Source organism: Oenanthe melanoleuca, chromosome 3 (genome assembly GCF_029582105.1).
Source record: "Oenanthe melanoleuca isolate GR-GAL-2019-014 chromosome 3, OMel1.0, whole genome shotgun sequence".
NCBI lineage: Eukaryota > Metazoa > Chordata > Aves > Passeriformes > Muscicapidae > Oenanthe > Oenanthe melanoleuca.
The window spans coordinates 34,704,017-34,718,146 of NC_079336.1; the positions used below are offsets into that span (position 1 = coordinate 34,704,017).

Consider the following 14,130-nt stretch of genomic DNA (forward strand, 5'->3'; position numbering starts at 1 on the left):
AAATCTTACAAGACTGTAAATAACAGATGACCAGCTCAAAATAAGACATCAAAAGTTGAGATGAATGAAACTCAGCTGCAAAGTACAACTTGTGCAAACATTCTATTTTGCTGATTTTCACTTTGAATACATTGCCTTCCTGATATCAAGGGACAGCTGACATGTGCCAGTGTCTGATGTTGGCTTAAAGTACTGTAGTCACCCCTTTTTCATTACTTGGGCCTACTTCCTGGGAAGGCAAACAACCAATCCAACAGGACCTGATTATAGTTTTATATGCTTACTTATATCAGCACATAACACAATAAAATAACCAGGGTTTAATACTAAAGACTTCATCCATATATATGTAATGAGCCCATGTTGCTAAAAAATACTGAGCAGACTTTTTTTACCTGCTATAGCTGCCTTGGTTTCTGAATGCACAGCCAGAAGTGCATCACAGACACTATCTCCAACTAAACCCAAGCCATGCAGGAGTAACTTCAAATCCAGACTGTCCAACATATTTCCATCATTCTCCCCAGGAATGTAAATTTCAATCCCACGATTCCGCATGGCTCTGGATATTTCCCCATGAACTGGGTCCATAGAAAGGAAAAGCCTGTTGGATATTAGAAAAGAAGAATTAAAGTTGGAATGGACCTACAACAATCATCCATTTCAACTGCCTTAAATTCCTAAGATGTAACTTAACTTAGGTCCTTAAACTATCCCTCTGGAACTACCAAATCTGCTTCTGCATAAGGTAAATTAATCTTCATAAAAATGGGGACACAATATCTAGAAATCCAGAGACAGCTACTGAATTTAAATGAGAAATCTGTATGAGTTATACTTTGCAATTAGACACAGATATTTTGCATGACTTTTAACTAATTATTATCTGAGTTATGTCTGTTTTATCATCTGCCCACTTACAAAGAAAAGTTAGACTATGCCTCTGAGCTATAAAGACTTTTAAAAGTCTTAGCAACAGCGTCAAATAAATCTGTGCTATTTAGAAACCAAAAAAAAGTATCCAACATCCAAGCAATTAATACTATCAATAGACATCTCTTAAAACCAAGCAGGAAAAAGAACTACTGAGATACAATGCAGTGAAAACAGGTTTCTGAAGAGTCAACAGTGTTTTCAATTCAGAGATACCAGAGCACATCAGCCCCAACATCCCTGTCCCGAATTTATAAGAGGTAGGAATTATACAGAATCCTGTTACTTTCTCCTCCTATCTTCCCCAGAGACTTCAGGTCTCACAGGACAAACTGTCAATTTGGGTGGTTTGTTTGGTTTCTTTTAAGTCCTGTCACTGCAGGAAACTCAAATTTATATATGGGATAGAAAAAGCTGGGAAGAAAATTAATATGCCAATATACCAGCTTTCATAACCAGCATATCTCAAGACTTCACCATCCTCAATGCATGTATCCTCAATTTCATTAGACTCAAATAGAAAAGTGCTGAAATCCTAAATTAGAAATGCAAAATTAAAGCAGAGGCACATTGCTATGAATTTTCCTGTGTAATATCCCTGTTGTGTTGCAACAAGGATATAAAGCAAAGCCTCTTAAGCTGTTTATATGCTCACAGTGCAGTGTTCTTCCCTGTGTCACTACACGGCAAACTAACAGCATTCAAAATATCAAAAGACTGGCTCACTGACAACATTTTTACTCTAAATCTGCTATTTGATAAAGAGGGAAAAACAAGGAAAAACAAAAAGCAGAAAGAAGTACCTGAAGTTTGGATGAGGAGATATTGTAGGAATCGTGCCATCTATGACACCTCTCTCACTCATGGTCAGAACACCTCCTGGTTCCAGCAAAGCATTCAAGCGGTCCAGCACAGAAGGGCTACATGCAAAACAAATTCATATGGTCATAAAAAGGTACCAGTTTGACCCCTTTCTGATCTGGAATCAAAATAGTACCAATCTTAAGCAAAAGCCAAACAGTTAATTACTTTATAAGGTAACAGGAAAACTCTCAAGTGCTAAGCTATCTGAGAAGGAAGACACTCTTCCAGAAAATCTAAGTTATTGCTCCTGTGTATTATCAAATGCAAAATACTCAGTTGTGAACCACTCAGTAGGAGGCAATCAGGGAAGTCAAAGGGTTCACTGAAACTAAAACCTCTTACTTGCAGAAATTAACGTTGTCCATTAAAAGCCAGTCTCCAGATTGCAGGGCCTGAACCAACATCCCATCTACCCACTCAAAAGTGCCATGGCTGTTGCAGTCAGCAGCCTGAGCCTGCTGCAGCTTGAAATGCCGGAACTCTTCTACCAGGTGAGCAAATTCTGAAAGGAAACACATCTTACACTAAGACTTTAATGAAGTAGCTTCCAGTGCCATTCAGGAAAAATAGCACTTACTCTAGTGCTTCCCACCTTTTAGAGGAACATAACAGCCAAGGCTGCAGCTGTTCAGTAGCCTCTCAGAGGCAAAATCCATGTGAACAGAAAAGATTTCCAACAAAGAAATATAAAACAGATTTACACTTTACTCCCTAAACAGGTCCTTGTCTGCATCACTTCTCCGCCACTGGATGTAATTTGATGAGTATTAATGCTTCATTTTAAATAATTAAAAAAAGAAAAAAAAAAAAAAGAAGGAAAATCAACATACATACCTGCCTTTGTGTAAGAATTTATTTTGTTGTTTAGTCGCTGGGTAAGTACAAGTATTCCCTCCAGTTTGCTCACTAATTCAGCTGTAACACTTCCACCTCCTTCCCCCAGAGATTTGGGTTTGTAATTCAGGATGAAATTGCTCCAAGCACGCAGCAGGAGCCCAGCATCATCTGCACAAAGCTCTGCCAGGAGCAGGCTGTCCCTTACGAGTGTGCTCACAGCACTCTCCACCTTTTCCAAGAGGCGCTGCCACGGCCTGTTGATATCAACCTGCAAACAGCCCATTAGGGAGTTAGCTCACACAGAACACCGTGGTGCCAGGGCTCCATTTACAAACACTAAGCTCACAGCAGACTGGCCACTATTAGGTAGGAAGGAGAAATACTTCCTACCATTATTTACCTGCTCAAATCCACCCAGGAGTTCAGTTGTATCCATTGCGCTGTTCATCGCCATGATCTTCAGCCGATGGCCAGTGAGATGGGCCAACAGCTCCACCAGACTGGTTTTGCCAACAGCTGCTGGGCCCACCAGGATCACCATCCAGCTCATGTGCACACACTTCATTATGGACTCCAGGGACTGCAGTGAATGATGCAGAAGTGAGAGAGTTCTGCCAGAATGAGGAATATAGTTGCCACGAGAGAGAACGGAATAACCAATCTGAAAGGGATGACAGACAGAGGCAAATGGAGTTTAGCTCTGCAAGTTGTTTCCTTCCTTATCCCATCACAAAATCCCTTGTCAACCATTTACCTGAACATTATATGGATTGATGTGAAACTCCCTGGTTCCTGTATACACATTGGACTCCTGGCCAAAAATGTCTCTGTATACAGAAATAACCTAGAACAGTTCAAACAGCAAAAAGAGAATTATCAGTTCAAGCTATCCACCATTCCAAAGATTCACTTCTAAAGGTTTACATCTGAAGTACCTTTTCCTCTCAGCTCCACATCTCCATGACAGTAACTAACACAGTAAATCAATGACATGCTCATTTAACTCAAAGTGCAGCAAACAGTGTGAGTGTGAGCTGCCCACAGCAACCCTTCCATTAATCACAGTTTCCTGAGACTTGAAATACTTGTAAGCAATGTCTCCCTTTAACAAAGTACTGTGATATAATTCACTGCATAAATAACACATAAAAATACAACAGTGTTACAGGGAGGGGAAAATAAACCCATGAGGAAGTATCCAGTCACATACAGCCAGTAACTTCAGTTTTACAATCTGACTTTTCAGTTTAATACCATTTAAATGGTGTGAAATTAAACAAAAGCATAGGATTTATAAGCAAGAGAAGGTTAAGTAGATAGCAAACATTATTATTTAACACAGAATCACACTGTGATGTGTTTTATTGTAAGTCCTTGGTTATTCTACTTGACTTCATTTACATCAGCTGTCTCCTTTTATACTAATTAAATTGCTATTTCAAATGGTAAGGGAAGCAGATACCTATATTGAGCCTCAAAACCCCAAACAAACCTATTTTTCTTTTTTAAGAGATAAATATCTATGAATGAATTGCAAGGAGTCTATAATTTGGAGATCCATACTTGGATTTCTATAAATATGCACTGATCATCTGAAGAGAAAGGAAGGAGAACAACGGTCACCTTTTCTTTGTCTTCTCTGGTTCTCATTCTTTCTCCATATACCAAAAACACATGCTGGCCTGGGTCATAACATCCTGGTGACTGGTCAACAAGCATAAGCTGGCACCAGCGGAAGAGATCACGTAAGTTGAACTCCCAGGGTCCTCCTTTCTGTCCCCACTTTTTTTCAGCCATTACTTCTTTTTCAATCTGGGGAAAAAAAAATAGCAATTAAAAAAATAACCTTTTATTCCACCCACAAGCAGGTCTTCAAATATTTTTAAGTGTCAACTGAACTTCTGCCTTTGGCACTGCTTGCAAGGCAAAGACAGCTGAAAGAGCAGGTTGAATTTACTTTGCTGAAGATTTGTTAGGAACTAAAGCTTGATTTAGTTTGTCTCTACTGTTTCTCTAACACTCAGCTCAATTTTGCAGTTTACTCTTGCACTCTTATAAATGAATATGCAGTAAGATGCTGACATGAGATTTTACCTAAGGCCACAGAATTTCTCCTGTGTATATATGTTTTATCTTCTGTGAAAAACAGTACCTCGTCAGATATCAACCAAGCATCTGACTGTCATGGTACAAGAATTCAGCTACCAGGTTTAGTGGTGTTCCTTACTTTCGTCTGCGTATTTTTCCATCCCTCTTTTTTTACCCACACACTTCTCTATAAAAATGCTTAGAAATATAACATTAGACTCTTTTTTTTTTCCTAATCTTACTGCATGCTGCCTTCTTCTACAGAAAAGAAATTAAAATATGTTTACCTTGTTATTGAAAGCAACCATTTTAGCAATAATAGTTTTATCAATAGCAGGAAACAATGTATTCCCAATAAACTTCATATCTTCTGCTGACAGTGGATCAATATACACCTGTAAAATCAAGAGAATTCAGAGTGTTTATAAAGCCAGAAACCTATAAGACAGGATCATGATGTAGTTTAAATCAAACAAAGAAGCTTGCCTGTGTAAATCTATTAAGAAAGGACTTGGGGAGACCCTTCCTTCCACCTCCTTGTCTGTATGGATTCTGGCATCCAAAAATCTTAGTCGTCTTGTGCTGTACATGAAAATTCATTCCCAGTTCTGGAACATAAATCTCGGCTCTGTGGTCAAAGCACGCATTAAGCCCCTCTAACACAGACTGAGAAGCCAGATTCAACTGAGGAAAGAAATAAGGACACAATATTAATGCTCCACAAAACATTTTTGCATAATCTCTAGTCTAACAGTCTGGGATATACAGAAGGTAAAATTACAATTTCATTGCTGCTCTAGAACTAAGATGTTATTAGCACCAGCTAGACGTTACACTGGAGCAACTAACACCTCCTCATGGTCACTTGTTTGTACTTACTTGTACTGTGCTTTGTCACTGTGATAACAAAACAATTCTCCATTACAAAACAATTCTCCATTACAAAACCCACATGTTCAAGATGTTTCTTCTGAATTTGCATTCATACATTTGTGGCACTCAGAGCATTTTGTTTGTTTAAATTAAGGCAGTCTTACTATTTAAATGTAGTGGTTATTTAAAGTGGCATTCTTCACAATAGAGGGGGAAAAAAGGAGGTTTTGAGGGGCTGAATTGAAGATATTGCACTCTGGAGTCATTAGAATGCATATTGCCAAGAAGGCAGATCTGTGCACACACATGGTTGAAAGCACTTGCTACATGGTACATGAACAAAGCTGCAGTGGCAGGATAGCATATACTGGCAAGATGGAACTCTTCTCCCTCTCAATTACACCAGTAACCAACACAGTATATTAGTCCCCAGACAAACACCTATTTCAGCGAAATAGTATCCATGTAAGAACACTTGTACCAAAACTTCTGTTGACACCCTTCCCTAAAAACTTTCAAATGTAAATCAAATCTATCCTTGGTTTTCTGTAGTAATTTAACCTAGGATTCAACCCTTGTTCTCTTGTCTCAACTCTAGTACGTGCCTCCATGATGGGTATTATTGGTACTCCAAGGTATTTATTCCACAGGCCAGATCACCAAATTTGCTCTTCTAGAACATTCCATTTTATTTGTCCCCCAAACCTGAATTTACCTCATCTAAGACAATCCAGTGTCCAGCCTTTAATGCTGCCAACAGTGGTCCATCACGCCAGGCAAATTCTCCTCCCTTCCCACCTTCAACAGGCAAGTCTGTCCCAAATAGGTCTGTCACGTCCTTTGGGAGGAAAGAACAGAATGGGGGAGTTGAGGAATGACAAAATTTAACAGTAGTTCATAAACAGCATTTGTTAACTTTACTTAAAATTTTCTCCCTTCCCTTTTAGTATCTACACTTTAGAACGATTTGAAATTTTTCAGCAATTGCTGTAAGCTTTTCCATTATAGGACTCCAGTAACCAGATACTATATTTAACTTAACAACACAAATTTAAATTGGAACAGAAAAGCTAAAAAGCTTTAAAGCTCTTTTCAAGTAATGTTGCAGAAGCCAAGAAAAACATATTAGACAAAGATATGCATGACTTCACCTGAAAAGAACAGAAATATCTGGGAATTGGCACTCACTCACAGAAGCTTACTGCTCTGTCTGCTCCCCCTTCCCATTCAGTTCTATCTTGAGAGCAAGAAGGAAAAACTGACATTTCTCAGACACAGTGCCAAAGTTAAAGAGAACTGCACTTCAAAAGTTACACAAAGCTTTACACCCACAGTTATGAAGATAACATTTTATTTTACCGTTTGCTCAGACAGGTTGATTCGAACAAGACAGTTGCCTGAGGCTTTTGCCAGGGCAGCAACTAGGCTGGTCTTGCCCACTCCTGGTGATCCTTCCAACAAAATAGGTTTGTTAAGCTGTAGTGCTCTCAGCAGTCTTTGAGCATTCACTGCTGTAGTCCCAGCATTTAAAGCATAATCTGTCATGTTGCTCCTCTGGAGAACAGGGCCTAAAACAAAGGAAAGATAAACGAGAAAACAATTAAAACCAATAAAGAATGTTTATGCTGGAGGTCCTGACAGTGTGTCTCTGAATGAGCTCACTCTGTAAATTGCTGATCTCAGTATAGCAAGCAATGGAGATCCAGCTTGTATGCTATTCTCAGAGATCTGGCACATACACTTTGTTTGACCCACAGCTGCATCTCAGCCCATCTCCACATATTTATACTGAATTTTCAAAAAAAATCATATGGATGTACGATTTATTTTGCCATGAAACCTCAATACCTCCTGGTTCAAGACTTAAACTAGAGATCTATCCCTGAAAAAATGTAAATGTGTTCTTGCACTTCAGTCATGTGGATCTGAAACCCAAAAGCAGCTCTTGAAAAATTGACATTGAGGGATACAATCCAGTCATGCTCCAGAAGAACATACTAATCTGTTCCATACACAGCCAGTTCTGTAAAGTTTAATTAAAGAACCCTTAATTAAAAGTTTGCTTCTCCTTTACTGTTGTTATGGCACACAGTGGGAAGAGAGCAGTTTGTCTGCCAAATTCCAGCCAGTACAATGCCTTGGACATCACTCCCCCAAAAGTGTAATAAAGCATTGATCATGTATACAAGATATTAATCACCAATGCATCCTACACAAACTGATACCTGTTTAGTATGAAAGGGATCCAAAGATTCCTTTTGTGAACCAATCAGCAGAGGAGAACTAAGCAATTTACAAAAAAAAAAAGTTGTACTTTGTACAATTTTATGCATGACTTACACAAACCATCAATGTCAGAAAGTTCAAATGCAAACAGTTAGTGCAGCATTAGGAACACATAGGTCCACATGCTAAAAACTAACCAGCTGAGTTAGAAAGCTCACAGTTATCACTTTTTAGTCCTGTTGTGGTATTTTAAGAGTAAGAAGCAGTGTTTTGCTAGTTCCATTTCAATATTTCTGTCCCACGAGGAACTGAAATGCAGACTTAGTAATTTTGCCAAAATTGCAGCAAATATTGGAAAGCCTAGAGGAAAGCATGGCATTAACCTCCACTCTGTTTAGCTTTGTACCCAGGACCCCTGTTTCCATGCTTTGCACAAGGGCCAGGATGAGCTGCAGCTTTCATTAGAAGCAGCTAACAGGCATTATAAGCATGCAAATGTGACACAAAACTCACAATCCAAAAATAAAAGCCTCTTCCTTACACCAAAAAAAAGTCTATGAAAATTAGGCCATTAACCATTAAGAAGTAAGGAAAAAAGGGAATGAACAGATGTGTCTTAATAAATGTGACTGAGTTGCAATCTAGACACTTAGAGGCAGAAAAAGCATTTTTCTAAAGCTTAAGAACCAATAAATTGTTCTATGACAGTTCAGGTATCCTACTTAGATTTAGTGCATAACAAAACTACTGAAAATATAGATGTCCACCCACTCCCAGTCTCTTGCCTCTTGGAATAAAAAATGGGTGAATTCCCATGAAGTTGTCCATCCATACGAACTCTTTTTCCTTTGTTCTGTCATAAATCTTCAGTTCATTCTTCTGATAATCAGTCAGCTCAAAGAACTGACTCATTTTTTCACATAAGAATGTCAGACATTTCTCACGAGCTAATAAAGCGATATCAGCTGAGCAGGATGTTGTACCTGTAATTAGCAAAGTTAAGTGTGCTTCACAATATAACTAGGAACATCCATCTTATGTCAAGAAACTCAATCCCTTCACATGCCTGCAGGTTTATATTTTATTTTAATGTTTTTGCTTGACAGTGCTTCCAGTACTATTTCCCATGGACAGATTGTTCTGTGAGGAACAGAACTAAGGACACTGTATTTCCAACCCTCTTTCTTCCACCATCACAATGATCCCAAACCCTTGCTACTGGTCCTCCAGGCTTTCTTTTCTGGCATTTCTTGTGCCTTTCACTTTTCCTCCTCTCCCTTATGTACTATTTATCAGCTGGGCCAGCAGCCAAACACATAAAAATGCATTCTCAGCTATGTGCATGGTACAGCCCAGCACAGAGAGATGCTGACATGGGGAGTGGGGGATAGAGAGCATAACATGTGCTCAAGTACTGCATCAGCTCAGAACACACAATAAAAACCGTAAGTTTTCTTAATTTGTGTGGTATCCTTTGTAATATTATGAATCCCTCTACTTCAGCTCGCTCTATTACTCAAACTCTTGCTACTGAAACACAGAAAAGGCAAATGACATACAGGAGACTGTCATAAGGAAAACTTCTCCCAGAAGAGTGCCACGCTGCCTCAAAGCATTTTGTTTGCATTTGACTAAAAACATTAATACAGAGTTTCATATTTTCTACTACCAAATGAACACTGAAGACTTACCTGATCCTATTCCATCGATATACACCAAACATGCAGCATGGATAAAAGACATCACTGGAGAAATGTTAAGGCGGCTGCACCCCTTGGCAGAACTTGACTCATTCTCTGCCATGACATTCATAAAATTAACCCAGGCCAAGACATCTCTCACACTGAGAATACACTGGCGACCAAACTCTTGATTAGTCAGCCATTCAACAAAATCCATCATGAGTTCTGCTATGTCTGCTCCTAAAAAAAAGTTAAAAAAAAAACCAAAACCCAAATAAATCTGAGTTACAATTTTTTTGATCACATCTACTACACTGTTGTAAAAACATCTCTAAAGTAGGTACAGCTGCGTGAGCAATGTGGATGGTACTCTATATACTAGAAACAGAACAAGAGAAGAGAAAGATCCTGCCTGAGCTGATGTTACAAACCCTTTTAAATTCAGGTAACAAGACAGCATCAAGTGCCTAATACTAACAGTGAAGCTGCTGGCAGAAAGTGAAGAGCCAGTTCTTTCAGCACTCTACAACAAAACCAAGCTGGGACACTGAAGGGCTGGGGATAGTTATTTCACCATCCAAGTAGATAAAACACAGCCTTGAACTTACTTCTGGCTAGACATGTAACATACACAGTGAAGGAAGAACAAAGTCCAAAATGTATCATACTGTCCTCAGGGAGAAATGTAGCGGAAAAAGGGCAACAGTGGTGTAAATTCTGAAGAAAGGTTGGCAGTCTCCAAACTCCTTCAATACCAACACACAGAAATACCTACCCTTGTGGTTTTTTGCACCCAGAGACAGTCCTGGATGAAGATTGTGCTTTACAATCTGTATCAAATCATCCCGGCCATTGCTCTGTGGACACCATATTTCTGTAAATCTGTTGCGCAGCGCAGGGGAAAGCTGCAAACAAGCAGAGATACAGAGCAATTAAAGATTCATTACATCATCTTCCCTAACATCTTCACAGTTAGCAACAGCCTTGTAGTCCTGTACTTGTAAACAACAAAGTGAACAAGATAGATCTTTTCTTCTAACTCTGACAAAAACACTTTGTAAGAAAATCTTTGAAAGAAGGAGAATTTTTAAGACTTCTAGTAATGGCATCAATGCAGAAAGTGGATGGTAAACAAAGTTCAAAAGAATATAGGAAGAAACTGAGCTGGTTTGCAAGCACTACAGCTCCATTTCATTCTAGGACATCATGTATCAAATAATGGCTCTCTAATCTCCCTTTGCTCACAGAAGCTATCACATGGAAATTTGCCTTCAATTACAACTCATTTCTCTAACTCCTCTCTTCCTTGGCTGCATTGGTCAAACAGAAATTAGCAGCACAAATACAATCCAGAAATAAATCCTGTTTAAATACATGGCCTCAATGAGTGGTTCTCTACTCCAGAAACCACTTCACCCATTCTCTTTTGCATAAAAGAACTTCTGGTTCTCTTTTTTTACCTAGCTTCCAACACTGCTTAAAATTTGTAGAGTTTCATTGTCTTACGGATTTTCTTTAACATGTTTTAAATTACTTAGTTCTCAACTTCAGAAACAATTTCTTTCATTTAATGAAAAAGCTTTTTTTGGATGCAATGTTCACTATTCACTAAGAAACACACAATGGCCAGCACTTTCTGTATAGCATTAGCCATGCAACTACCCCAGAAAGCTGGATTTACTTGCTTCACAAGTCACAGTACCAATACTTGAATATTCTACATATCGAGCCAAACTAGAGTATTTAGAGGTCTGAAGCTTCCTTTGAGATTTTGCTGAGTACTCATTTATAATGCCAGAGTGACAGCCCACAGAAGTAACAGAAAACAGATTCAACCCAATCCTCCTTCAGAGACAAAGCAGATGCCAACTAGAAAGCAGTGGATTGCCAGAACTGGCCTGATGAATTTTTGCACTGCACCTCCAACCACTTAACAGTCAGTATGATTAGAAGATGCATGCTGTATTTCCAGATGTTTTGGCATTTACCTCTTTTTTCCCAAAGTCACCTCCTGGGTTCATGGTTGCAAGGATACGGAATTTCTTCCCTGCAACTAATAGTTCTACTTCATTCTCCTCATCATCTTGACCACCTTTTTCAGCAAGTACCAATGTTTTCTCAGCTTCAAGAACACTGGAGAGAAGGTAAAAAAATATTGCTTATTTTAATTTTTTGTTCCACACTTCAAAAGATCACTTAAAATGAAAATCATATTAATTGCCCTGGGTAAACTTTCCTTTACCCAATATAATGGGTAACAGAAAAGACTAAAATGAGGGATACTGCTGCAAACACATAATAAAGTTAAATTTATACTTAAATTGTTCTGGGGGTTTACTTCACATACACACACAAAAGAGGGGAATAACTAGATTTTGTTCCTGGGATTTGACAAGATAATTTCAAGAGCTCACTGACAAGCTGAAAATTTTAATACTGCAGATGGTAAACTAGAGATTTTACTTTCAAGTTTTATTTGTACCATTGTCCTTTCCAGCAAGAGGGCAGTTCACCTAAGCCAGGAAACAAATGCACCTAAAAGAAGTCAGATTTGCCCCATTCATGTTAGGATAATGAACACACACATTGTGGATGCTTAGTACTACCTCATTTCACACATACCTGTTAAGTCGCTCTAGTACTGAATCATCCGCTAAAGAAATCTCATCAAGGAGAAAAAACCCCTCCTCCTTCATTGCTAGAACAAGAGGGCCATCACACCACTCAAAGAGTCTAGAACCATCAGACTCCTCCTAAGAAATGGAAAAGAAAGTGGGAAGTCACAACAGCTACTTTTCACTGCCATGGTCACACCATCCAAGGTATCACTGGTGCAGGACAAACCTGTTCTTTGGATCTCTGCCTGACTGGTCGCAGCCCCCCCAGGAAGTTTGATGTCTCCATGTGCAGGTGGCAGTTCACTGAGTACAGCTTCTGATTTGCTAGTGCTGCAAAGATCTGACAAATGGTAGTTTTACCACACCTGCAAACAAGTAATTTAATTGAAAAGGATAAATTAAAAAAAGAAGCAAAACCAAACCATCAGTTCACTTTGGACAGGATTCATACTTTCATTGAAGAGCTATGAGGCAAAGACCCAACATGCAAATTTTCTTCTGCTCCTTTCCCTGAAAGAAATGTATGCTAAGTGAAGCCATTCTTGGCACAACTGTTGCTGACATGCACAAGAGGCCTTTAATTAAATTTAAATCAATAGCTGCATTGATGGATTTCTGCATGTTCAGAGTCAAATTTATTTCAGCTTGCCCTTGCAGATACTCAAACAGCCTAACATTTCACTGAACTGGAAATGCTTCATGTCTAGACCAAACCTAAGTCTGAGAATAAACTGATGAATATCTAGTTTTGATTTACTACCCAAGTAAATTTTCCTTCTCTGGTTTCCTGCATTTTTCATTCCTTCTCTTCCATAAAAATTTACTCTACAAATTTATAACCAGCACAAGAGCAGACAGTATCTACTTTCACAACCTCCTCTACAGCATATTAGGTGGAGAAGTGGTAGCAAGACTATATTCAAGCTCATAAAACATGCAAATTGAATGTGCTCTCAAAGAGAAAAATGTCACAATATCCCACAGCAGCCTCTCCCATTAGGCACAATGAGATTCTACAGGGCATAGAAGTCAGTTCACTCTCATTTTACTACTTTTATATAACTATGTAGTTATACAATGCAGATAAACCCATCAAAGACACAGGTTAAATGAGATGCATCAGCTTCCCCTCAAAAAGGAACTGTGAAAAACAGCAGCTGCAAGTCTGCCATAAGACAGGCTGAAAAGTCCCAGATCAAAGCACCACTGAAGCCCCCACAATCATTTTGTGTCCAGCACATTAGTTGGTACAGCATTACCAAGAACATAAAAAGCAAGATTACCCAGTGTCTCCCACCAGCAGTACTGGTTCACCAAACTCCAGGGCTCGTCCCACCAAAATGGCAAGTCTCCTCATCCCCTGAGTCCAGACAACATGGCTAAAATCTCTGTCCATCACTGACATCCACGTGGAAGACTTAGCTGTACAACACAAAGCAATCCATCAGCTTCAGTCACATCTAGAGATGTACCAGCGGGGTTCCTCTAGGAAACTCACCCAGTAGCTTTTTGACACTTTCCCCTGAGAAGAGAGACTCAGGATATATTTTTTTCTTGAAGTGTTTTTCAATGACATTTTGAATAACATCCACCTCCTCCTGTTTTCTGACTCTACCTGCCAGAAGCATAAAACCTACAAAAGAGAGGAAGAGAGAAAGCAATCATTACCTGGGTAATCAGCAACAAAAATTTACATCTAAGAAGTGGGGCTGAAAAGCTATTCCACAGACAGTTAAAAAAGCTGGGGCAGCAGAGCTCACCATCATTTGCTAAGTGCTGAAGCCAGTCATAGTCCTTCTGCAGCTGTTCTGCCAAGCTGTACCGTTCAGCCCAGCGGAACAGATCCCGCAGGGTGATGAATCCATGCTTCCCAGCAAACACCGTCGAACCTCTGCGGTAAGACTGTCACAGAAACAAAATGTCAGGTGTTTTTCACCAACTCCTCCAAATACTTCAAGCAAACCTAATCACCACTCTCTGCAGTGACACTGCAACAAGAAAATTCTATT

General features: G+C 39.2%; 1 protein-coding gene across 1 annotated transcript in view; it reads right to left on the reverse strand.

Annotated features, from left to right (window-relative positions):
- The window catches only part of MDN1 (midasin AAA ATPase 1), a 91,021-nt gene that overhangs the window by 45,836 nt on the left and 31,055 nt on the right, over positions 1-14,130 (reverse strand). Inside the window, exons 27-46 of the mRNA XM_056487517.1 lie at positions 13,882-14,023; positions 13,620-13,754; positions 13,405-13,543; positions 12,348-12,486; positions 12,126-12,256; positions 11,492-11,636; positions 10,279-10,408; positions 9,513-9,743; positions 8,607-8,804; positions 6,955-7,163; positions 6,311-6,433; positions 5,209-5,406; positions 5,010-5,117; positions 4,258-4,446; positions 3,389-3,478; positions 3,035-3,295; positions 2,632-2,902; positions 2,140-2,299; positions 1,737-1,853; positions 396-604 (exon numbers count right to left, since the gene is read on the reverse strand). Of these exons, the coding sequence (XP_056343492.1) occupies positions 396-604; positions 1,737-1,853; positions 2,140-2,299; positions 2,632-2,902; positions 3,035-3,295; positions 3,389-3,478; positions 4,258-4,446; positions 5,010-5,117; positions 5,209-5,406; positions 6,311-6,433; positions 6,955-7,163; positions 8,607-8,804; positions 9,513-9,743; positions 10,279-10,408; positions 11,492-11,636; positions 12,126-12,256; positions 12,348-12,486; positions 13,405-13,543; positions 13,620-13,754; positions 13,882-14,023 (3,325 nt within the window). The remainder of the gene's footprint in view (positions 1-395; positions 605-1,736; positions 1,854-2,139; positions 2,300-2,631; positions 2,903-3,034; positions 3,296-3,388; positions 3,479-4,257; positions 4,447-5,009; positions 5,118-5,208; positions 5,407-6,310; positions 6,434-6,954; positions 7,164-8,606; positions 8,805-9,512; positions 9,744-10,278; positions 10,409-11,491; positions 11,637-12,125; positions 12,257-12,347; positions 12,487-13,404; positions 13,544-13,619; positions 13,755-13,881; positions 14,024-14,130) is intronic.